At 37.0% G+C, this 24,788-nt stretch overlaps 1 protein-coding gene across 4 annotated transcripts in view; it reads left to right on the top strand.

Moving 5' to 3' along the window:
* The window catches only part of PTPN2 (protein tyrosine phosphatase non-receptor type 2), a 94,065-nt gene that overhangs the window by 47,334 nt on the left and 21,943 nt on the right, over positions 1 to 24,788 (top strand). For all 4 annotated transcript variants that reach the window (XM_025429592.3, XM_025429590.3, XM_025429588.3 and 1 more), the window contains 3 exons: positions 7,967 to 8,067; positions 13,236 to 13,334; positions 17,692 to 17,829. In XM_025429592.3, the coding sequence (XP_025285377.1) occupies positions 7,967 to 8,067; positions 13,236 to 13,334; positions 17,692 to 17,829 (338 nt within the window). The remainder of the gene's footprint in view (positions 1 to 7,966; positions 8,068 to 13,235; positions 13,335 to 17,691; positions 17,830 to 24,788) is intronic.

Raw genomic sequence — 24,788 nt, 5'->3', positions numbered from 1 at the left:
TAGGTCTACTGAGAAGTTCTGGAGGTGTCTGAGCTTGTTCTTTTTGCTGAATTAGGTCACTCTTCAAGTCAGCTAACATAATCTCCTCTCCTCTGTTGGTTTTAGAATGGTTTATTTTATTTTATTTTATTTTTTTAAGATTTTATTTATTCATGAGAGACACAGAGAGAGGCAGAGACACAGGCAGAGGGAGAAGCAGGTGCCCTGCAAGGAGCTGGATGTGGGACTCGATCCCAGGACCCTGAGATCACCCCCTGAGCCGAAGGCAGACACTCAACCACTGAGCCCCCCAGGCATCCCCTCAGAATGGTTTAATAGTGATTTGTCATTCTAACAAAATTCTATCATATTTTGATAATTTGAATATGAAAATTTTCTGGAATTTGTTGTCTAAACAATGCTTGAACAGTTGCCAACTTAAGTTTATTTTTTTTATTTTTTTTAACCTAAGTTGTTTAGAACACTCTTCTAGGTAAACACTTAAGGTGGAAGTACAAACTTTTTCTCTCAGTCAAGTTTATGAAGTTAGACAAATCAATCAGTACAGATTTTCTTGATTCTCTGAACCTAAATTGCAGCCTGCTTCTCTTCCCTTTGTTTACTGGGCTCAAGCTCTATTATCTGTGTCCCTCAGATATCTTAGGTGCATACCCACCTTAAGGTATTTACTCTGGCCTGGAAAGATCTTAACCAAAATATTCACATGATTGACCTCCCCCAAGTCTTTGCTTAAATGTCACTGTCTCAGTGAGGCCCACCCTGCCTACCCTATTTAGAATTGCCTCGCTCCCTAGCATGACTGGGCTTTTTTTCCCCATAGCATTTGTTACTGTGTAACATTTATTTAGTTGTTTTACTTACTGCTATCTCCCTTTCTGAGAAGGTAAGGTTCACAAGGGTATGGTTAGGTCCTAAACCCCTAGAGCCGTCCTTGAATATAGAAGGAATTTAATAAATATTTGGTCTACGTTGTTTCCATGGTGTCCCATGGACTTTTGGATGTAAGGAAAGTACTTTCCCCCGACTCCCTCTACCCCCCTGCCCCCCCTCCCCCATTTTAGGCTCTATCTCTCCTTAAAGGAGAGATTCTGACTTTCAAGGAAAATAGTGAGACACTTACTGATAATTAAATTTAGTATGTCTTATTTTATACAAAGTATCAAAGAGGAAGATGTCCATGTTCCATAGTACATTAATAGATTTTATACTTTTTAAAGATACTTCCCAGGTGTTCTTTCCTTTGCAGAGACTCTTTGGGCTAAAGATCTGTTTTCAATTTGGAGATGTGTGGAAGACAGATTTAATCAATTAATATTGTCGTATCAAGTTTAGGAACTTGAAATCTTGGTGGATTGAAAGAGATTGAAGTCACAGATGGTCAACCTATTGTTTGAAGAAGAACCTACTCGGTGTTTCTTGAACAATGCGTACTTGGTTAGCAAGTTGGTGATGGTGTGCACCCACGATGTGCTTCACTGTAACTGTCTCCATTCCTGCCACTGTTTGGTTCTGTACTCATCTCTAGATTGAACTGTTAATGCATCAGTGCATTGTCTTTCTTCCTCCAGCTGGTGGTTATTTTCTTGAAATCAGATGTGCTTCTGTCAGTCCTTTAAAGAGCTTCATTGAGGTAGCCTTAACATGTTTTGGGACCTCTTCAGCCTTTTTGAATTTGCCAGTCCTTCATGATATTCCTTTTTACTCCTTTTTATGTGTATGCTCCTTCTTCATCTGTGTAGTGAAGCCTGCTTATCTCACTCAGCTTCCTCAGGTATCAGTTGGTCAGCTTTCTTCCTACAACACATAGTCTAATAAAGATGACACTAGGAATTACTACTTAATAGAACTTTTCCTGGGACACCTGGGTGGCTCAGCTGTTGAGTGTCTGCCATCAGCTCAGGATGTGATCCCAGTTCCAGGAATCGAGCCCCATGTCGGGCTTCCTGCAAGGAGCCTGCTTGTCTCTCTGCCTATGTCTCCGCCTCTCTCTCTCTCTCTCTCTCTCTCTCTCTCTGTGTCTCTCATGAATAAATAAATAGCATCTTTTTTAAAAATAGAACTTTTTCCTTTTTTTAAATTTCAATTTTTTAAAAAAATAGGCTCCCCACAGAGTATGGAGCCCAATCCAATGCAGGGCTTTAACTCATGACTCTGATATCAAGACCTGAGCCAAGATCAAGAGTTGGTCACCTCACCAACTGAGCTGCCTGGGCACCCCTAGAAAGTTTTCTTTTAAAAAGCTTTAAACAAATTATGTGTTATCTTTATGTCACTTGCCTGGCTCCTAAAATATATTATTTGAGTGAAAATTGTATATAAAGTTGTTGAAGAATATAAATGTAAAGAACGGATCTTCATGGTGGTAGCCTCAGAGAGGCTATTTAGAGCAGATTAAGTCCTAGTCTGGATCTTCATGGAAGTGGGCTTTGTGTTGCAGAGATGAAGACAGTAGTCGTACCTGATGGAAAGAACAGTGTGAAAGGTGATTTCAAAAAGAATTTAGGATGTGTGCAAAGGTTAGTAAAGTAACCAACCTGGACAGATCAGAGATAATGTAGTGTGGAAAATAGTCTCCTCAATCGTACAAACCTAGTTTAAATCTCCTCTTGTGCTTCTCTAGTGTGTATGGTAATGACTTGATTCCCCAAGTGTCAGTAAAATGAGCATGATAATGTCAACTTTATAAGGTTGTAAGGATTGAGAGCGGAAATATAGTAGGATGTGTCATATAGTACCTGACACATCATAGGTGCTAAATCCTGTATGGTGGTCGTAGTTGGTTATGTCATCAGTAAAGAAACTATTCATTAAATCAAGTTTTATTTTCAGAAGAAACAATTAAAATGTTAATTCTGTGTGTACTAAAGTATGTGATTCTTCATTAATATGGTAGTGCTTTTATGGTGACTTGGATTTTAGTTCTAGCTTTGCTTTTTGACTTATTTCTTGATTCGAGAGAGAAAAATAACGATATTTATGTCTCAAGTATTTAATTTGTAGAGTCAAGGAGGATAAACATATCTATGAAATGCTTTGCATTCTTGCAGGGAGGAAACATGGAAATACAGGCATCAGTATTTGAAAACTTACAGTTTTCCCCTGGTTGAGACAGAAGAATGAAAGGGGAAAGTCTTTCAGTACTGTTTTACTTACTAATGGAGCTAGTCTTCTTCCCCAGTTGATTATAATGATTGTTTATCTCTACTGTGGTATAACCTATGGAGGATAGTTAATGATGAGTGTGAATCCTTTTTCCTGTTTGACTTACCTTCCAAAAGGAGATCTTTTTCACAATAATGATGAAAGCTGAATCAGTGAAGGGGGTAAGGGATGTTAAAAAAAAAAAAAAAGACTTATTATGACATTGTTGAAAGAGGAAGCTAATCTGTATTGTCAGCTCAGGCCACAGCTAGAGCGTCATTTCTTGACAGATGAAACCATTTCTCAGAAAACATACTGTTTGAGGGTGGGAGGTGAAGGGAATCTTCATCAGAAGTTTGCTCAAATTTTATCCAATTTATAAGCTACAATTCTATTGGATATTGCATTTCTTCATTCACTTGGTGGCAAGAATTAAGAACAGATAGGATATTTAGTGTAAATTTCCTTCAGGGGAGCAGTTTGATACATTAAAAATATATAGATACATATTCTTGATAGCTGAGCTTTTGGTGTTATTGGATGTTATTAGACATTGAAAAATAAGATTTCCTGTGAAGCATGGTTTGATTGCTTTTCGTTATCTCCTGCAATGTAGTTTGAACGGTCTTTATTTTTCTCCCTTTGCTGGATTTTTTGAAAAATACGAAAGAGGAAGATAACTATATACTTACTTAATGATGATAAGGTACTGTGGGCTTTGAGTTTTATTATTTAGAGCCAAAGGACTCAATGTGATAATCTCATTTCAGAGATTTCTGGGCAGAATAAACTCTGGGAGAGGAGAAAGCATTTAACTTTCTGGTGTTTTCATTTTTGCTTTTTGTACTAATTCAGAAGTCAGAAGTTTGGTTTGGAATGAACAGTTAGTAGATTTTGGGCTGACTGATAGTAACAGGGCAGAGAAAGGGGACATTTGACTCCCAGGGGACCTGTGAGGGGACCTGTGTCCACTCTCACACTTTAAACCGTACATGAAGTGATTCTTTTTTTTTTTTTAATTTTTATTTATTTATGATAGTCACACAGAGAGAGGCAGAGAGAGAAGCAGGCTCCATGCACTGGGAGCCCGACGTGGGATTCGAACCCGGGTCTCCAGGATTGCGCCCTGGGCCAAAGGCAGGCACTAAACCGCTGCGCCACCCAGGGATCCCCATGAAGTGATTCTTAATTGGAGAAGAGGCATTGTCTGTTATCTTTACTAGAGAATATAAATCATAGTCATAATTTTTCATAAAAAGGCTTTGATAGTTTCACTTCCTGAAATGTACTGTATAATTATTATCTTTGTAGATAATTTGAACGTGATATGTTTTATTTAACACTAGAAACTCTTACTTTTCTTTTCCTTCAGAATCACTTAAATAACTTTAAAGTTTTTATTAATCTATTATAGAGCAGACGAATTAAAATAAATTTCTAATAATGTAGGTGAATTTGAGAGTTTTGTTTTTAATTACTCCTGAGGAGAAAATATAGATTCAACCAACATTTGTAGCCAGTTCTAAATAGTTAGTTTTCCCAAGGATTACCTTCTTTTTTTAGTTTTAATCTGCTAGCAAAATTTTTTTAAAAATTTATTTTTTCCTGAAAAAATTCATGTTCCTTTGCTTTTGTTGACTATATAAGTAAATGTTATAGGGAAGCAGAGGCCAGACTCTGCAGGACTCTGGATGTCTTTCAGGTAGCACCCTGTTCCCCTTTGGTCAGACCACTGAGCTCCAGGAAATATATCTGTTGTTTTACCATTGTATGATTCGGTATTTTCAATGTATTAAAGTGACAGATGATGTAGATTTTTTTTATTTATTTTTTATTTTTTTATTATTATTTTTTTTTGATGTAGATTTTAAAGCTAGGGAAAACTACTGAATTCTAGTTCAAGGTCCTGAGGGCAATGTGTCAAACACTCTTAAAAACAAACTGCCGAAGGTCTTCCTCTGGGCTTGATTTTTTCATAACTCTGGATGGCAACCTGCAAGATAACTCAATTCCCAGGTCCCTGGAGAGGAACCTTCCTAATTTTTATGGATTCTAGCTTCTTTTGGCCAAACTGCTTTTTTCACTTGTGCAATAGATATGATTAACCTTTGGGGTTTGTGTTCTTTCTGTGATTACAACATGAGGAAACACATCCCTTTGGTATTATATTCTAGTGAAACTAGAATTTTATGGATAGTAAAAGCATACATTCTCCTGATACATCAGTGTTTTCTAGGAGATATATGGTCTTTGTTTTGCTAATTGGGTAGCTGACCTTTTTACCATCTCACATAATTTAACAGTTAAAAGGTGATTAAACTGTTAAAAAAAAAAAAGTGACTAAAAAAAAAAAAGTGCTTGCTGACATCATCTTTCCGAGAACACTAGTATAAGTGATTTACTATAACAAGATCTTAGTTTTTCCTGTTGGCAAATGACATGTAATATTTACAGAGGTCTTGAGTTCAGGCCAGCACATACATCTCAGATAAATTGATGTGTGAAACTGTAGCCATTTAGCATTTTCTTTCATACAGAGATAATGTAAACAGTTTTTTGTTTTAGTTTAAAAGTGGAGAAAGGATATTTAGTGTAAATTTCCTTCGGGGAGCAGTTTGATTGAATGTATCCTCCAAAATTAAACATCAAACATGTTTGGTTTAAAATTCAGTTACATTCTTCAGATGGTTGCATATTTAGGATACTAAGCCAGTGTTAACTCTGTTATGATGCACATACCTTCTCTTCCTGAGAAAACTCCTCCTTTTCCACCAAAATGATATAAGGTCAAGTTTTGTAGTCTACATATTTAAATCAGCATAAATTCTAAATCTATGAGACTTTTACTTTTTTCCCCCTAAAGTATGGTTTTTAATAGCTCCATCAAGGTGTAATACATCTTTCATATATACTGTAATTTGCCTTCTGTTGGACATATTGGAAATTTGTGTTATTTCCTCTTGTGTCTGTTACTGTTAATCCCTGTGCTATGTCTGGCTGTATGCGTTGGTTTCATTCACAAAAATGGAAACCTTGGATTTTAAAGGATTTACACCTGTTATTCTAAACCAGGCATATGAAAATTCTCTTATAGTTTCATCTAATGCTTGCTAAGGAGCTAGACATGGCCTGGGCAGCACTGGGCATCATTAAAAAAAAAATCTTTGCCAAAAATTTTTTAATTAAAAAAAGTTTTCATTTTAATTTGCATTTCTTTAATAGTGAGATTAAACAAATGTTTTTCACATTTGTAAGTCCTTTGTGTATTCTCTTTGTTCACTTTTTAAAATGGGGTTCCCTGCAATTTCTTACTGATTTGTAGGTACTCTTCATATCTTAGTGCTTTGGTTGTATATGCTGCAAATATGTTTTAATTTTGAGGCTTCTCTTTTTTAAATTGATATATATTGGACATATATTAGTTTCAGGTGTGCAATAGTAGTGACTCAACATTTATATACATTCTGAAATGCTCACCACAATAAGTGTAATTAGGTCTGTCACCAAAGAAAGTTGCTACAGTGTTATTGACTATATTCCCTGTGCTGTATTTTTCATCTAGGGGCTGGCTGACTTAAAACTGGAAGTTTGTAACTCTTAATTCCCTTCACCTATTTTCCTCACCTCCCCACCTTCCTCCTCTCTGACAACCACTGGTTTTGTTCTCTGTTTATGAGTTTGTTTCAGTTTCTTGTTTGTTTTCTTTTTTTAGATTCCATGTAGAAGTGAAGTCATATGGTCTTTTTTTTTTTTTTTTTCTTAACCTGGTTTATTTTAATTGGTATAATACCCTCCAGGTCATCCATTTTGTTGCAGATGGTGACATTTTTACTTTTAAAAGGTAGAACTATGGAGTACCTCGATGGCTCAGTCATTAAGTGTCTGCTCTCTGCCTTTGGCTCAGGTTATGATCCCAGAGGTCCCTGGATCAAGCCCCATATTGGGCTCTCTGCTCAGTAAGGAGTCTGCTTCTCTCTCCCTCTCCCTCTGTCCCAACCCCAGCCTCCACTGTCTTAAATAAATAAATAAAATCTTTTTAAAAAATTAAAAGGTAGAAATATATCTAAAATAGATATATTTGTCTATTGTGTTATAATACAATCTAAGTAATAGAAGCATCTTTAGTTGTCTTATAAAGAATTAGAATATTCCAGGGCATGGCTGTTTGAATCAGTAGAGCATACAACTCTTAATCTTGAGTTTGTGAGTTCAAGCCCCATGTTAGGCATGGAGCCTAGTTAAAAAAAAAAAAAAAAAAAGAATTACAATATCCCATCTGCATTTAAATATTTTTAAATCTTAATTTAAATATAGTTAAGTACTCAGAATTACTTAAATATAGCTGAATGCAGATCGGTTGAGGAATGAAGAAAATGAACTGTAGTTACCATGGGAATCTAGTCTCATCTATTTGAGGCCAGTTTTTTTTGTAGATAGACTTATCAGTTCTTAGGCACCAAGACTAAATGATCTTTTTACTTTTAGGAAGATAGGTGCTTTATTCCTTTTACTATGTTTTACTCTTTGGTCAATTTTTCAAGTTATAGTAGCTATCGTATTACAAACAAAAAGCATTTCTAATACCACAGTAACAAACAAAAAGATTTAATTTTTATACTTACTTCAAAAAAAAAGGAATAATTTAGGATTTGACTCAACTCTCTAATGGTGCTAATTTATTTTTCTTTGTTTTGTTCTATCAGTCTATAAATACCTAGAACATTAATATTAAAGTAAAAAAGAAATGGGAAGTTTCTTTTTTTTTTTTTTTTTTTGAAATGGGAAGTTTCAAATGACAATTATGGTTTATCATTCTCTGTTTCAGATGATCACAGTCGTGTTAAACTGCAAAATGCTGAAAATGATTATATTAATGCCAGTTTAGTTGACATAGAAGAGGCGCAGAGGAGTTACATCTTAACACAGGCAAGTGATGTGATGTGAAGCAAATGCCTTGACAGTGCGATTATTATGGTTGGTCTGCTTTGAAACATAGTTAAAGTATGTCTTTACTTCTTTTGGAAATGAAATGCTATTTCAGTTTTTTCTGTTGTTACATGGTAAAATGTAGACATTTTGATGTTTTGTATGGTTTTGCAGGTTTGTATGTGAACATGAAATTAAAGTTATTTTTAAAAAGGAAAATTTTTTATTTTTTATTTTTTATTTTTTTTTTTATGATAGTCATACAGAGAGAGAGAGAGGCAGAGACACAGGCAGAGGGAGAAGCAGGCTCCATGCACCGGGAGCCCGACATGGGACTCGATCCCGGGTCTCCAGGATCACGCCCTGGGCCAAAGGCAGGCGCCAAACCGCTGCGCCACCCAGGGATCCCCAAAAAGGAAATTTTTTTAATGAATGGCATAGGCTAGTTCTTTTAAGGCAAATTATCTTCTTGCTTTATGTTGATACAAGGCAATTGTTAATGCTTTGTTAAGTTCTCTTCACATAATCTGCATCATAATCAGAGGCTCTTTGAAAGCCCTTCTCTGGCATATATTTTCAGAGAGTATGAACATCCCTTTGATGGTGGTGTCTGGCATTTGTTCAGAACGAGGATAGTAAGACCAGGTGCCCAGAATACTGTCTGGGAGACCATCAAGTGTGATGGTTCCTTGTGAAATTCTGCTTGCATGGTACACTGGCTACACACATAGTTGAGCACTACTGTTCTTTTGTTTTTTGATAATAGAAATTATTTTGGTTTGTCCACACCAGCTACCCTTTATCAAATCAGAGACTTAGTGAACAGTGCTTTTATATCCCCTGGTGAATGATTTTTAAATTCAAAATAAAAGTTGTGGGGCACTTGGGTGGCCAGTGGTTGAGCGTCTGCCTTCGGCTCAGGGCATGATCCCAGGGTCCTGGGACGGAGTTCTACATCGGACTCCCCACAGGGAGCCTGCTTCTCCCTCTGCCTATGTCTTTGCCTCTCTCTCTGTGTCTCTCATGAATAAATAAATAAAATCTGCAAAAAATAAAAGTAGCTAGTGTACCTATGAAAAGATACTCAATTTTTCTAGTCCCTAGGAATATAAATTTAAACCAGTGATCAATTACAGCTTTTTACCAGTCAAAATAGTGAAGATTTAAAAATTTATAAAACTTAGTGGTTAAATATGTACAGATATAATGATATATGAGTGTTAATTGCAACTTAATTTTAATAGTACAAGACCAGAAATAATAGTATAGAAATAATCTGTGAGGGACTGGCTAAATAAATTCTACATATACCATTAATATTGGTTATTTTAAGAATTAGGAATAAGTAGACTTTAGTTTGCCATTTTCTGCCTTTTTTGTAATATTTGGAGGTTTTCTTACAAACATTCATGACGTTTTTAATAAACTCATTTATAGAATTTCAATTTACTTTGTACCTGAAAAAACTATAATGTTCAAGAATAGAAAAGAATAATTACTCTAAGTCACTTACCATACTTCTTTCTCCTTCTTTTTCTCTCCTTTTTTCCCAGTCTTGTTTATTAGTTCTTCTTTCTCATTGTAGTCCCAAATTTTGTAGGTGATTTTCAGGATTCTGATTTAGGAATTTTTTTCCCCTTTTTCATTCTACACTTGAGACTTCAGCTCTCTGGCACCATATGTTCAACCCTTTTATCTTAAGGAAATATAGATGTTGGATTCACAGTATCTATGCCCAAATTCCAGTCCAACTACTTTATTGGATGTTCATTCATCTGACGAAGATTTATTGACTACCTACTGTCTGGTAGGCATTGTTTAAATAAAACAGTGGAGCATCTGGGTAGCTCAGTCAGTTAAGTATTCAAATCTTGATTTCAGCTCAGGTCATGATCTCAGGGTTGTGAGATCGAGCTCCAAGTCAGACTCCATACTAGACATGGAATCTGCTAGAGATTCTCTCTCCCTCTCCAGCTGCCCCTCCTTCCCTTAAAATTTAAAAAAAATTAGACATTAAATAAACGCTGTTGTTATGAACTTCACATTGTAGTGGGAAATAAAATTAATAACAGCAATTTTGTAACATTCTATACTTTATATGTTTTGTATAATTTAAGGCTCAGAATAACTCTCTTGTAAACGTTGTCATCACCCTGGTTTTATGCATGAGGAATTATCTAAAGAGACCAGGAACATTAAATGACTTTACCAAATCCATTTAAGTGAGTTGAAGCCAGAATTTGAAGCCCCATTGGCTCCACTGGTCATGCCCTAATCATTCAGCTCTGCTACTATAAAACTGCTGTGTGATCTTGGGCAAGCTACTTAACTCCCCAAGTCTATATATACATATCTATGTCTCTATTATAGATGTATACCTATATTATCTGTGAAACAGTGTTGAGTGAAATTCTTACAGTGCCTGGTACTGTGGTAAGCCCTCCATAGATTATTGGTTGTGGCATTTGTTACTACTTTGTAGTAGTAGTAGTAATAGTAGTAATAATAATCCTCTTATAAAATATTGTAAATCCCATCATAACAGAAAATGCTAATTATTAATTGTGTTTAAGCATCCTGTCCCTGTTGGGCTGCTCTGTGTGTCCTGATAGAGCCGCATGTATTTAGAACTGGGGGACCCAGAAGGCTGTTTTCAGCTTTTTATTCTTTCCCTATATTTTCCAGGTCCTCACTGGATATTTTTACGCAGATGACTCATTTACTCACAAATTCTGCATTTTCTACATCTTACTCTCTTTTTCCTTCTTTCTTCTTCTTTTTTTTTTTTTTTTTTTTTTTTTTTTAAACCAAGCCAGCTTGGAATGGACCCTGACTTGATCCTTGTCCTTCCATGATGCTTCCCTATATCAGTGTCGTCCTCATTTTTAAGGCTCCACTATAGCATGAAGATCTGATGGCTTACCCTTTACTCTTGTGGCACTTCATATGTTTTAGTTAGTAGGACTTGTAGCACTTAATATGTTTCAGTTAGTAGGACAAGGACTTCTTGCCTCTTAGCAAGCTCTTTGAAGGCCAAGAACATTCTACTAGAGAAAACTAGAGATGCTGAATGTTTATTATAACCTTAGCTGTTCTGATTGTCTTTTGTTACTTATTTTTGTCATATTTTTCCTCTGAATTAAAAAAAAATGTATCAGTCCTTGGTATAAATCTCCATTTCGTAGAAAAAAAATTGATAGTATTGCTTGTAGGTGGAAGAGTTGAGAGAGACCCCACCCCCACCCAGAACCACTGATAGAATGTGTTTTGTGTTTGTGTTTCCAGTATATATACACACTAAGAAGTGACTTCTCTGGTGAATCGTTAGATCCATTTGTTTTTAGATGAAAGAAAAAGCATTCATTTTACTGGGGATTTTCTCATTGCCCTGTTTTACATTTACACTTTGTTTTGTTTTAAAATAGATCATGTAATAGATATATAGAGTGAGGAGAACAGTATCTTCAAACATTTGGTTGTCATTTCTCAGGATTCTGAGTAGATTTCTAGCTTTTTTATAACTTTCTGTTATTCAAATAATATTAACGGAGCATCTGCTACACACCAGGGAATACAACTGTCCAAAAGATGCTTTCAGCCTCAAACCATGTGAATCACCGTGTTTGACATTGAAAGCTGAAGTTGTGGGATACCTGGCCTGCAGCCCCCAAAGCTGCCCCTTGCTCTGTCCTGTGAGGAGAATGCCTGCTGACTTATGTTAGCTACAATAGAGCCTCATTCATTTGCACCTTTAAAATTAGTTATAATTTGACCATGGCCTTTTCATCTTTTATTTGCCCTTTCTTCTGCCCTGTGCCACCATTAAGCAAAATGTGAAGGTAATTGGATTTGATTTCTTTCCCCACCATGGCAGTATTGTAATATGAACCATTGCCCCATTTAAGTCTGCTATTGAGGTCACACAATGCTGTGGTGTTTGTAGATTAACAGCTTCATAGTGGTTCAGACACTTTGAAATTTCTGCTTTTTCTGGAAATCTTTTTCGAGTTAACTTTGGGTGGCTGGTTGGCCAGTGATGGCACAAATTTCCTCTTTTGTATGACTTCCATGATCCATGGCACATAGGACCTCTCTTCTTGCTGTGGAAGCTGAAAGATACAGAAATTTCCTTTGCATACCTCCTTTGCAACTACAACATAACCAGTCAGATATTTCTGCCCACAATTTTGAGGCTGGTTTGTTTATAGGTTATATACGTGATTACTATGGCCACCTTAGTATGGTGATGCCAGCAAAGGAAGGTGATAGTAGTGACAGCATCAGGAACACTGTCCCAGGCTGACTCTTTGAGCAGGATCTTGCTTTGACATTGATTCCACTGAAGCTTGGCTTCCCAGCCCTCAACTGAAAGTCATCTGAGAGTCTGAAAAATTCATTTTCTCCCTAAGTTAATAAAAATTAGTTTTGGGGGTGCCTGGGTGGCTCAGTGGTTGAGCATCTGCCTTTGGCTCAGGTCATGATCCTGGGGTCCTGGGATCAAGTCCAGTATCAAGCTCTCTATAGAGAGTCTGCTTCTCCCTCTGCCTGTGTCTGTGCCTCTCTTTCTTTCTCATGAATAAATAAGTAAAATCTTAAAAAAAAAAAAAAAAAGTCAGTTTTGATCACTTATAAGCAACTAGTACAGACCTATTTTTTTAAACTCAAGTGAGGTTTGTTTTTTTTTAATTTTATTTATTCATGAGAGAGACAGAGAAGAGAGAGGCAGAGATACAGAGGGAGAAGCAGGCTCCATGCACGGAGCCTGATGTGGGACTCAGTCCTGGAACTCCTGGGATCACGCCCTGAGCTGAAGGCACCCAGGCATCTCACTCAAGTGGATTTATTATTATTATTATTTTTAAAGATTTTATTGATTTATTCATGAGAAACACACACACAGAGGCAGAGACACAGGCAGAGGGAGAAGCAGGCTCCAAGCAGGGAGCCCAACATGAGACTAGATCCATGGTCTCCAGGATCACGCCCTAGGCCGAAGGCAGCGCTAAACCGCTGAGCCACCCTGGCTGCCCTCAAGTGCATTTAAAGTCATGATTTACTTACTAGGATTTGATACATTGTTCCTAAACTAGAGCATACTTGAAGGAATTTTCCTTGAGCTTTGTTGAATCTCCTTTGTCTTATCTACTTTTTCTTCTCTGTTCTTACAGGGTCCACTTCCTAATACAGGTTGCCATTTCTGGCTCATGGTTTGGCAGCAAAAAACCAAAGCAGTTGTCATGCTAAACCGAGTTGTGGAGAAGGAATCGGTGAGTAACACTTAATATTTACAACTTAGTGTACTGCCTGTATCTTTCACTTGTAAATGTTTTCATATTTCTTTTGGGATACTCATTTTTTCCTAAAAGTAGTAGTATATCATTTTCCTTCTTGCCTTAACTATTTAAATATTAGTTGTATACCACTACCCTTCCAAGATGTAAATATAATGAAATAAATATTGACCAATAGTGACATAGATCTTTGGAATCCTTAGGTTTTATTAGAATTTTTATAATTTATTATTATCAAAATCTCAAAAAGTTTGTAAAAGATTAAAGTGACTGGTTTTTGTTAACCTATATGAAGTTTTATTGGCTCTTAGTCATAAGACAGTAAGTATGGAAATGTATGAGTTTATTGAAACCTGAAGTACAATTTAAACTCAGTGCTAATTAGTTAAGTCTTAACTTTTGTAGCTTTAGATTCTTTTACTGTCAGTAAAGCAAATTGTAAAGTATTGTCAGCCTAAGATCTTCTTCAGATTCCTGATTCTTACTTTTTCTAAATTCACAGTTGGTGGCTTTCGATGGTGGTGCAAGTTATTCTACTCTGTTTCTAATCTGAAGTGGCACCCACATACCAGGATGTCTAGCAGTGTTAGCATAGTTATTTACAGTGGCTTTTTTATGGCTTCCAATAGGACTTAAAAATTAAGTGATGATATTTGAACAGTTTGAGCAGTATTGCAAACTAGATGATTTAGAAGATTCATTTCTCTTTCTGGAGTATAATTACTATATTAATATGATAAGACTGCCACTGGAAATTAGAAATCATATTTATGGTGGGTTGGCTCTATATGCTTAATAAGATTCAGATTTAATTATTTTCAGAAAGCTACTACATGGGTGATATTGCTTTGCTTATGAAGAGGCCCATAATGTCTGATTATCTTTCTTTTTATGGTGTTAGCAGCCCTTGCTGGTCTTAGTTCCTCAATTAGTTAAGGGTTACAAAATAGTGGTATTCCAATTTTATCATTCCTTCTTAAATTTTTGTTGGAATACTTCTATAGAAAGAAGCTTTGAGCACCTGGAGGCACAGTTGGTTAAGCATCTGACTCTTGTTTGGGCTCATGCACTGTGATCTCAGGGTCGTGAGATCTAGCCCCACGTTGAACTCCACGCTCAGTCTGTTTCTCTCTCCCTCTCCCTTCTGTCCTTCCCCACCCCATGAGGGTGTATGCACACACTCTCTCTCTTTCTCTCTCAAATAAATCTTAAAAAAAAAAAAAAAAGAAAAGATACTTCCCTTCTAGTTAGTTGGCCACTTTTATATAGAAAAAGCAATTTTCAAAATAAGTTGATTCCATAGTGTCCTCAACAGGTGACCAATTAGATTTTTTTTGGGGGGGGGGGAGGGAGCGTGAGGCAGGGGAAGAGGGAGATGAATTATTATGAACTCATAGATATTTATTATTTATTTTTTTAAAGAATTGATTGATTTGACAGAGCACACAAGCAGGGAAAGCAGGAGAGGGAGAAGCAGGCTCCCCACTGAGCGGGGAGCCTGATGTGGGGCTCCATCCCTGGACTCTTGGGTCATGACCTGAGCCAAAGGCAGATGCTTAACCTACTGAGCCACCCAAGTGCCCTGAACCCATAGGTTTAAACATATTTGATGCACTGCACTCCAGTGCAGTTATTATCCATCTTAGTAGTTCAGTTACTCCTCTGTTGCCTAGCAGGAATCTCTTCAAGTTGGGCTCTGAGTTGGGCTCTGTTGCCTAGTCAGGAATCTCTTCAAGTTGGGCTCTTTGGTTTTGTCTCTTCAAGTAAGAGACAAAACCAAAGAGTCTTTAATAATTTTCTTACTCTCTGAAATGACTAATTGTTGCAGGCTCATCTTAATCTCTTCATAGAATCAGACATTTCTCTAAGGAGCCTTAGTGTTCTTACAATGGGCATAAGAACCCATTACAATGGGTATTTCAAAATGACAATAAAAATAGGGATGTTTACTGCTGCTGGGTTGATCATGGTTTTTAGAGCTTTTTGGTGAATAGAGCGAAAGAAAAAATGGTGTGTTACTTAACATATTTCAAGGGCTCATACTGATACTTCCAATTCAAATTTAGGACTGCTTAACCCTTTCTTCCTTCTATCTTTTGCCTCCTTTTTCCATATCATGAATCCTGCTTCTCAAAGATGCTACGGATAAAGAATATCTTATAATGACTCATTTACTTTGTCCCATATTACACACAAATAATACTCATAATAAGAGTATGAACTCCTCACCAAAACAATTACTGAAAAAGTTTAAAGTTTTGTTTTTCTCATCTCTTTCTGTTTTTATGTTGTATTTTACCTGCATTGTCAGAGTATATAAAATACTATATAGTCTCTCTTATATCCCTTTAAAAATCTTAGTTCTACATGTAAGCATATATTTAATTTTCCTTGCTAGTCTTGTTGATGTCTCTCCAGTTGTTCTGTATAGCTCATTCTGTAGTGGATCCTAAGGAAGGACTCATGGGTCTTTATAGTTCCTGATTTCCTACCTGTCGATGAAAGTTTAATCTCCTCTCTTAATGCTTAAAAATCATTTTGGCAGGATATAAAATCTTGGCTCACATTTGCTTTTCTTTGAGCAACTTAAATACATTACTCCATTTCCTTCTGGCATTACAGATTACTGACAAAGTCCATTGGACATCTGATTTTATTTCCTTTATAAGTCCTATGTTCTTTTTATTTAGGTTACCCAAAGGCTTTTTTTTTTCTTCAAATTCCACTAATTTTACCAAAATATAGCTTAGTGTTGGTTATCCTGGGTCAGTTTTTCCAGGTGTGTAGTATGCTTTCAGTTGTGACTTTTTAAAGAAAAAATGTATTGATTATACTTGTTAGTGGTTACTGGTTGTTTGCTTTGGTGTTCCTCTTTGGGTCCCTATTATACGTGTTAGATTTTCTTTGCTTGTTTCTTTTAAGTTCTGTCTGTCTCTCTACTTTTCTTTTTTTTTTATTAAAAATGTTTCTTTTCCTCTTTTTTTCCTGAGACATTATCTGCTGCATTATTCATGTCTCTTTTCCTCTCAGTTTAGTCTTCATTTCTGAATGACGTATTCTTGGATTCCTAATTTTTTTTCTGTCTCATATCACCTCCTTTCTGAGTTCTCATTCTCATTTATGCTCTTTCACTTCTTGTATCATATTTAAAATGTCTTTTAGCATGTTTGGAAATATCAGCTCATAGTAATTATTTGTTGGAGATATTGTTGCTGTTTGTGATTTGGAAAAGAAGAAATGACCATATTTTATAAGGATATTTTTGTGGTGTTTTTTTCCCTAATGAAGTGGCTCTTTATCTTACCTTGACATAGTTCACTGGCCTCATAATTTGGCTTTTGGGAAGATGCTTTTATTGTCACAAATAGAAATTCCATATCAGTTCTGCCAAAATGCACCAAATCTAGTTAAAGAGGGCTTTTCTTCTTCCTCCTCTTTTTTTTTAAGATTTTATTTATTTATTTATTTATTTATTTATTTATTTATTTATTTATTTATTTATTTGAGAAGGGCAGAGGGAAAAAGATAGAGAGACAAGCAGGCTGATTGGGGAGCCTGTTTCTGGTCTCGATCCCAGGACCCTGAGATCTGACCTGAGCTGAAGTCAGATGCTTAACTGACTGAGCCACCCAGGTGCCCCAAAGGGGGCTTTATTCATTTCCCTGACTTAATTTTAGTAAGTGAATATAAAATGTTTCTGGATAAGGAATATTTGGTAGCAGATTCATAGTATTTGTAGAAAATACTTGTAAAATAAAGCCTTTTCAGTACTGTTTGAAGAAAAGATTCTTACAAGAGTTAGACAGTTTTAGAAATATAAAGTGAATACCAGTATGATGTTGAGGTACAGGTTATCATGCTTCAGAAATGACAAATTTACTTTTATGGTCATATCTGTTTATGGTTTTTCTATTTTTTTAATTTTATTTTTTAAAGATTTTTATTTATTTAGTCATGAGAGAGAGAGAGAGATCGGCAGAGACACAGGCAGAGGGAGAAGCAGGCTCCGTGCACGGAACCTGATGTGGGACTGGATCCCGGGACTCCAGGATCACGCCCTGGGCTGAAGGCAGGTGCCAAACCGCTGAGCCACCCAGGGATCTTCCAGTTTATGGCTTTTTTAGTATAAATAATAGGAACATTTTATAAACCTGCTTTTATAAATGTCAATCTTATTAAAATACATTAAGCAAAAAAATACATTAAGCGTCAAATATAGTGTAATTGTTCATAGATTTATAACGCGTGTGTGTGTGACTTCCTTTCCCAGCTTTTTAGGGTTTCATAATGTCTATGAACTAATATATATGTATATATATATTCTTAAATTTAGGTTAAATGTGCACAGTACTGGCCAACAAAAGATGATCCAGAGATGCTGTTTAAAGAAACAGGATTCAGTGTGAAGTTCTTGTCAGAAGATGTGAAGTCATATTATACAGTACATCTACTGCAGTTAGAAAATATCAATGTAAGACCCTTCATGCCTAAAAGATTGGACTTTATATACTGATTTTCAGAATTATTTTTTGCCATTATATTTGAAGTTTGGGGTTGCATACACATTTCATAGTATCTATAATAGTATATAATCATAACCATTGTGTTTACACTGTGTTTCTTATATGTAGTAGCTCTCTGAAGACTCTTGAGAAAACTTAGAAACTAAGGATCTTAAAGTTCAGGTTGATATATAAGGATTGAAGATAATTTATTAAAATTAATTGGGGATTAAGGGAGAGAACTTTACAAGCAGGTCAACCTGGGTTCAAATCCCAGCTCTGCTGTTAAATAGAAAAGTCCTTGGGACTTGTTCCTCAGCATCCCTCATTATTTCCTCATCTGTAAAGCAGAGATTGTAATACTGTTGTGGAGATCAAATGAAGATATGTATGCAAAGTACCTGATTGATGTACTTATGAGTACCTGATTGTACTTAGGAGAGTGCCAGGCTGTTCAAGGAAATAACTTGTTAATTCAGATGATTCACCGCAGAGAAATTTGTCCTTACTGAATTGGGGGAAATGGTGAAATTAATGTAGCATATGGTCTCAAGAATACTTACTTGGGTCTTTCCAGAAATATAAGAATTGTTCCTTATTTCTTTGTTGAGATACATGTACATGGTGGATTGTGAACCTGCTCTTGTCGAGTTGGGGATGAAGACCTTTCTTTCCCTTCCAGCACCTCCCTGTTTTGTCTTCTTTGTGTTGTAATCAGGATAACTGGAAAATGTCAAATGACAGTGATTCCGGGTTGCTCTTAGGAAATAAGAAAATGTTTATTTGCCAAAAAAATGATTTCAGCAATGTATCTGGTCTGTACAGTGAGATACTTTTAGTTAACCATTAACTGAATTAAATGATTAACATGGACTCATTGACCAACAAGTTTTATAGAGAAGGGATATATAAAGTGTGTACACACACACACACACTTTTAGCTATGTAGAAGCACATTTTATGGTTGATCTCTTGGAATGCTTCTGTTGTTGCCGTCTACCTTTCAGTACAGGGTGCATATATGCACACAGGGGGCCCAGGCCCAGCTTCTCATCATATCCATAACTAAGCTTTTTATGTGATCCCTTGGGTTATCTAAGAAGTCTCTCGGTTGGGTATTACAAGACTTCAGATTTATTTATAAGTTTCCCTTACTGTAGTTATTTTGCACCAACTATTCCATTTCCTCATGTCTTTTTTTTTTTTTTTTTAAGATTTTATTTATTCACGAGAGACACACAGAGAGAGGCAGAGACATAGGCAGAGGCAGAAGCAGAAGCAGGCTCCCTGTAGGGAGCCCGATGTGGGACTTGATCCCAGGACCAGGTCATGCCCTTAGCCCAAGGCAGATGCTCAACCACTGAGCCACTCAGGTGTCCCACATTTCCATATCTCTTAAGCTGCCCTGAGATACATCAACAACTTTGAGTTTTGTTTTTTAAGATTTTATTTATTCATGAGAAGAAGAGAGAGACATAGGCTAAGGGAGAAGCAGAGAAGCAGGCTCCTCTCAGGGAGCCCAGTGTGGGACTAGATCCTGGATCCTGGGATCACACCCTGAGCCAAAGGCAGACACTCAACCGATGAGCCACCCAGGTGTCCCTACATCAACAACTTTGTGATACTAGATTGTGCAGTACTTATTCCCAGAAACAGAACTGCTTTCCTTTAAACTTCTCATAGTTCTTCAAATCATCTTCTCATGGTATTTATCCCAGGTACCTCATCTGCTTCTGGCATTAAGACTGATTTGGATGGAGAAGGGCATAGATGTTTTTCCCTGTTTCTGAAACCTATCCTAATTAAGAGTGGATTGTACCTTAATAATAAAATGAAATGACTTTTATATTTTACCATTTTGTAAAGTGCTTTTATATATATACATCATTTGACCCACAGCCTTCCTCTAATTTGATAAATATTCTTAATATTTCTGTATTTCCTGTATTTTTTTAAACCTAAAATCCACTAGATTATAAATTTTTTTCCTGTAAATAGATTACTCAGCTAATAAGTGACAGGCTGGAACTCAAATCCAGATCTCCTGACTTCTAATGACATGCGGCTAAGTCTTTTGAAAAAAAGTGTTAATTGTCCTAGTAAAGGAAGAGTCTGGTTCTGAAGGATCTTTCTGAATTTGAGGCCAGCATGTGAACTGGCCAACCACTGTTTTAGTTGCTAGCAACTCTGTGATTTCTTATTGGCCTGGGTTCAGAGTCCACTATAATTAATAGCAACAATATGTTTACATTCTACCTTACAATCTTTAGTAAGAACTAGGAATATTAGAAGAACAAAGTAGCTTTTCGGTATGAAAAGCAGAATTGCATTTGGCTAGACTACCTGAATTTATTTTATTTTTTTTCAAAGATTTTATTTATTTGCGAGAAACACAGAGGGAGAGAGAGGCAGAAACACAGGCAGAGGAAGAAGCAGGCTCCATGCAGGGAGCCTGACATGAGACGCAATCCCGGGTCTCCAGGATCACACCCTGGGCTGAAGGTGGTGCTAAACCACTGGGCCACTGAATTTAAATCCCAACTCTACTCCTTCCGGCTGTGTGATTGGTCCCACTATTTACCCTCTATGCCTCAGTTTCTCATCTACAGAATGAGGATACGGAAACACGTACCTGAGAGGGGTGCTGTAAGGATTAAGTGAATTAATGCTGTAACGGGCCTAAGACTCTATGCAGAATTCACAATTACTAGCTTTAGTTGTGCATCTGTTTCCTTTGTAATAAAAATGAATTGGGAAGGACTGTAGGAGCAGGGGCAGTTGAAAAGAACAAATTAAGGAGTGAGAAAGGTGATGCTGCAGGAGGGGAGTGGTCATGAACCTCACCCTGAGCTGCAAAAACCAGTTTGCTGCTAAAGGAGTCTGACACGTGTGTATTAACAGGTCTGGGGCCAAAGCTGTGATCTGTGTGGGCTCTGCACACCAGCAGCCCTTTCCAGTGTCTTCATTAGAGCTAAGAGTTTGAACTTTTGCCCCTGAATGAGGAGATTCCATCTCTGCTTTTAAAGTGGCCCCATGGCTTAAGCTACTGAGAAGGTTTTGCAGGGCTTTTAAAATATAAGGTCATCTGGAGTGCTTATTTGTCTTTCAGGATTTTCTTTTTAGTTGCCCTTCACTGTTTTCCATAATATTGTTGGCCAGCTTTATGTTTATCAAGTTCCAGGAATGGTATTGTAATGCTGGCTGCCTTCTATTTCTCTGTCCCTGTGGATTTGCCGGAAACCGGATGAGTGCCTAATTATTATCATGCTCATCTGGGATTTGATACAAAATAGTTTAAACAGTTAATTCCACCTGGAATGTCCTCTTCTCCTCTCTGCCTATTTATATCCTGAACATCCTTCAGGACCACCTTGTGGCCCGTTTCTTACTTAGATCTTTCTTAATTCATCTATGACTCACTCATTCTTAATAGCTATGATCTTATACTTCTCTCTGTAATTTAAAATTTTACCATTTTTCTGGCTTGTTCAGTACTTGTGTATGTATGTACTTTGACTCTATAACAAGGTTTTCAGCTCCCCGTGGGTAGAGCCCTTACCTGTTGCCTTTGTGTTTCCCTCCACCATTGCACCAAGTGAGTGGTTATTCTAAAACATAGGCATGACCCTTCTACCTTGCTCTAAAAAAATCCTCCCATGGCCAGTGCAGAAGAAATCCAGGATCAGCCCAGACTGGTCCTTCCTCCTTGTTTATCTCCACAGGCACTCAGGGTTTCTTCTTGCTAACAGTCCTACACTTCTCAAATAGCTTGTTCCTTGGGGGCCCACATCTCTGTGTATTGCTTTTCTCTCTGCTTAGAATGCAACCCCCATGCCTACCTGCTTCTGTCACTCCCCCATCCTCCTGATGGTGAGTTCTGTTCACCTTTCAAAATGAAATTACAGTAACTAAATATTTAATACAGACCATATAATGATCCTGGCAGAAGTTGATGAGAGATTGAACTAAGGCACTTACAGTGAGCTACAGATCTGATATAAATCTGTATTTAGGGGATCCCTGGGTGGCGCAGCGGTTTGGCGCCTGCCTTTGGCCCAGGGCGTGATCCTGGAGACCCGGGATCGAATCCCACATCGGGCTCCCCGTGCATGGAGCCTGCTTCTCCCTCTGCCTATGTCTCTGCCTCTCTCTCTCTCTCTCTCTGTGACTATCATAAATAAATAAAAATTTTAAAAAAAATTAAAAAAAAAAATAAATCTGTATTTAGGAGCTAGGGTTCACAAACTTTGCTACTCCTTGATGTATAGGAAATGTTAAGCGAGGCAATCGAAAATGTGGAGAGGTTTACAGTTGATTGGAGCTTACTAGGGGCTACAATAGAGACAATTAGTATGGTTGTTTCAGAAAGTTATCTGTTAAGCCTTTACCATATGCAGGCCTAGATTAGGTACTTTACATTCAGTCTTTCATTTATCCCTCACAATAGCCTTATAAGGTAAGTACTACTTTTAACCATTTACAGATGACCAAAATGGGCTTATGACAGTCTTTTGGAAACATAATCTTAGTACTTCTGTAAATGTCCAAAGTGTGTTAATAATTGGGCCCAGGACCAAAGAGCTGCACAGATTTTTTTTCTATTAATTAGAAAACTTATTATCTTGTCTATCTATATAAAATAATAGTTAACTTGAATGTGAATGGCTTTAGATGGCATACACTTAAATTGCCATAAACCTGGCTATTGGCCGTTGTCTTATTGTACCTACTGAGTTCCTAGATTGTCTTCCTGGCCTCCGTATACAATGAATTAGATATCCTTACTCAAGGATAGAATTCTCCTTCAAAAAAAGTAGATAAGATTTTGCCTTAAAAAGAACAACGAACCACTGACATTTTGTGCAGTGTGTGGTATGCATAATGCAGTGTTTTACAAAGAAGATTTGGCAAACACATGCAGATGGAGATGGGGATGCATCCAGATGGCCATGTAATTGTGGATGCAACCAGGTGCTGCAGTAGAAGGGGATGGAAGAGGCTAACTGGGCATCACAGGAGGATTGATGTGACTTGATGACCTGGGAAAAAGAAAGGGGGCTTCTACCAGTTTTGAAATAAGGAATTTGTCAAAAATTGTAAGGTCTACATATATAGCTTGTTTGGAATAAAGATGAATTTTGTTTTAGCCCTCTAGCCTTTGGCAGTCCTTCCCCTCCTCCCTTTTTTTCCAGCAGGAAAAAGAGGGAGAAGAGGTCCAATCAAGCATATGAACATTTCTTTTCTATCTTAGTAGTAAAACATATGGATCTTATTGCTTCATGAAGAAGTGGTCCGTTGGCAATTGTATGACTTTTGTGGGCCATGATTTTGAATCTTGTTTCTATAGGGACACATTAATAAAAATTAATTTCTTAAGAAGTTCTTTAATCTGGTCTTTAATCTGGTCCTGATAGGGAAAGAAAAACACTGATTCTCAAAAATCTATTAGTGGGGAAGACTGCATTATAGAAACAGTTGTGAACATTTCTGGGAATTGGCTTTGAGTATCCCAGACAGCGTGACCTGAATTTGAAAAAAATCAAGAGACTGCTAGTCTTGAACCAGAATCATACAAGCGCAAAAAAAAAAAAAAAAAAAAAAAAAAAGGCAAGTTGTTCAGGATTGTGGGTTAACTCTAGGTTTTAAGCCAGGAGGTGATGCAGTAAGTGAGCATAAGTGAGTATACAACCATATGGGAAGACTGGGCCATACCCTGTAGAGCACAGCTCACAGGTGAGCAGGGTTCTATCCCCCTTCCCTAAACCCCACCCCCACCCCCCAGACCTGGGAGCTCCACATGGGATCTGGTTTTATTCATGATGAAGTCTAGCCCTGCTGTGGGAGGTCAGTGCTTCATGGTGGCAGATGACCACAGCACAGCCATTGTCAGGAGGGAAATGAGGATAAATACTCCCACTGGAGTCTTAGACCCTATTTAAAGGAAGATATGATTGAGTTCTCCGTGCCCCTGGGCTACGTAAGGAACGACCACTGTAGCCCGTTTCTCTGCTGTTACTGTGTTATCTGTCTATTTATGGGTAGCCTTCATAATTTAGAATATTTTAAATACCTTTTTTATTTTTTTATTTTATTTTTAAGATTTATTTTTATTTATTTATGATAGACATAGAGAGAGAGAGGCAGAGACACAGGCAGAGATTGAAGCAGGCTCCATGCCGGGAGCCCGACGCGGGACCCGATCCCGGGACTCCAGGATCGCGCCCTGAGCCAAAGACAGGCGCGAGACCGCTGAGCCACCCAGGGATCCCCTAAATACCTTTTTTAATACAGTAAATTTAATTCCCCACCTTTTTTACATATAATAAGCTGTAATTTTAAAAGGAAATGTTTTGATATTTAGTAATCCCAATGACCCTAGTAATAAATTTCTATCTTCTAGTACCTTCATTATATTGAGAACCTATGGATCAGAGTGTATTTGGAATTATGAAAGCTGAATGTTAAGAAAAATTACTCACTAAAAGTATATAATTTGAAATTTTTAAAATAATTTCTGCACTCTATTTTATCAGTGTTATACCTCATATAACCAAGTCTGGGGCTTAGGAGTCTTAATTTTTACTAAAAAAAAGGGGGGGATTTACTTCGTAAAAAATGAAAGTTAACTTTAATTTTGAAAACTTGTACTGAAAGCAGGATGCCGTAATAATAATCTTTACCTGTTAACCACTACAGATATCATGTTTTGTTTTGTTTTCTGATGTTGCTTGTATGGCTTCTCCCTCCAAAACATCCTACAATGAAACTGAGAAATTATGCAGAGATATGTTAGAGGATTACTGCTTTGGTTTACAGAAATGAAGACTAGAAGGCACCGAAGTGCTTCTTGGGGCAAAAGGCAGCTGGCAAAAGCTTAGGAACATTTTCATAATGAGTTAGTCAGAAATAAAGCTCATCAGGAATATCC

The sequence above is a fragment of the Canis lupus genome, chromosome 7 (assembly GCF_003254725.2).
Source record: "Canis lupus dingo isolate Sandy chromosome 7, ASM325472v2, whole genome shotgun sequence".
Classification (NCBI taxonomy): Eukaryota; Metazoa; Chordata; class Mammalia; order Carnivora; family Canidae; genus Canis; species Canis lupus.
The sequence above is the reverse complement of the archived record's forward strand: the minus strand, read 5'-3'. Positions and strand labels throughout refer to the sequence as shown.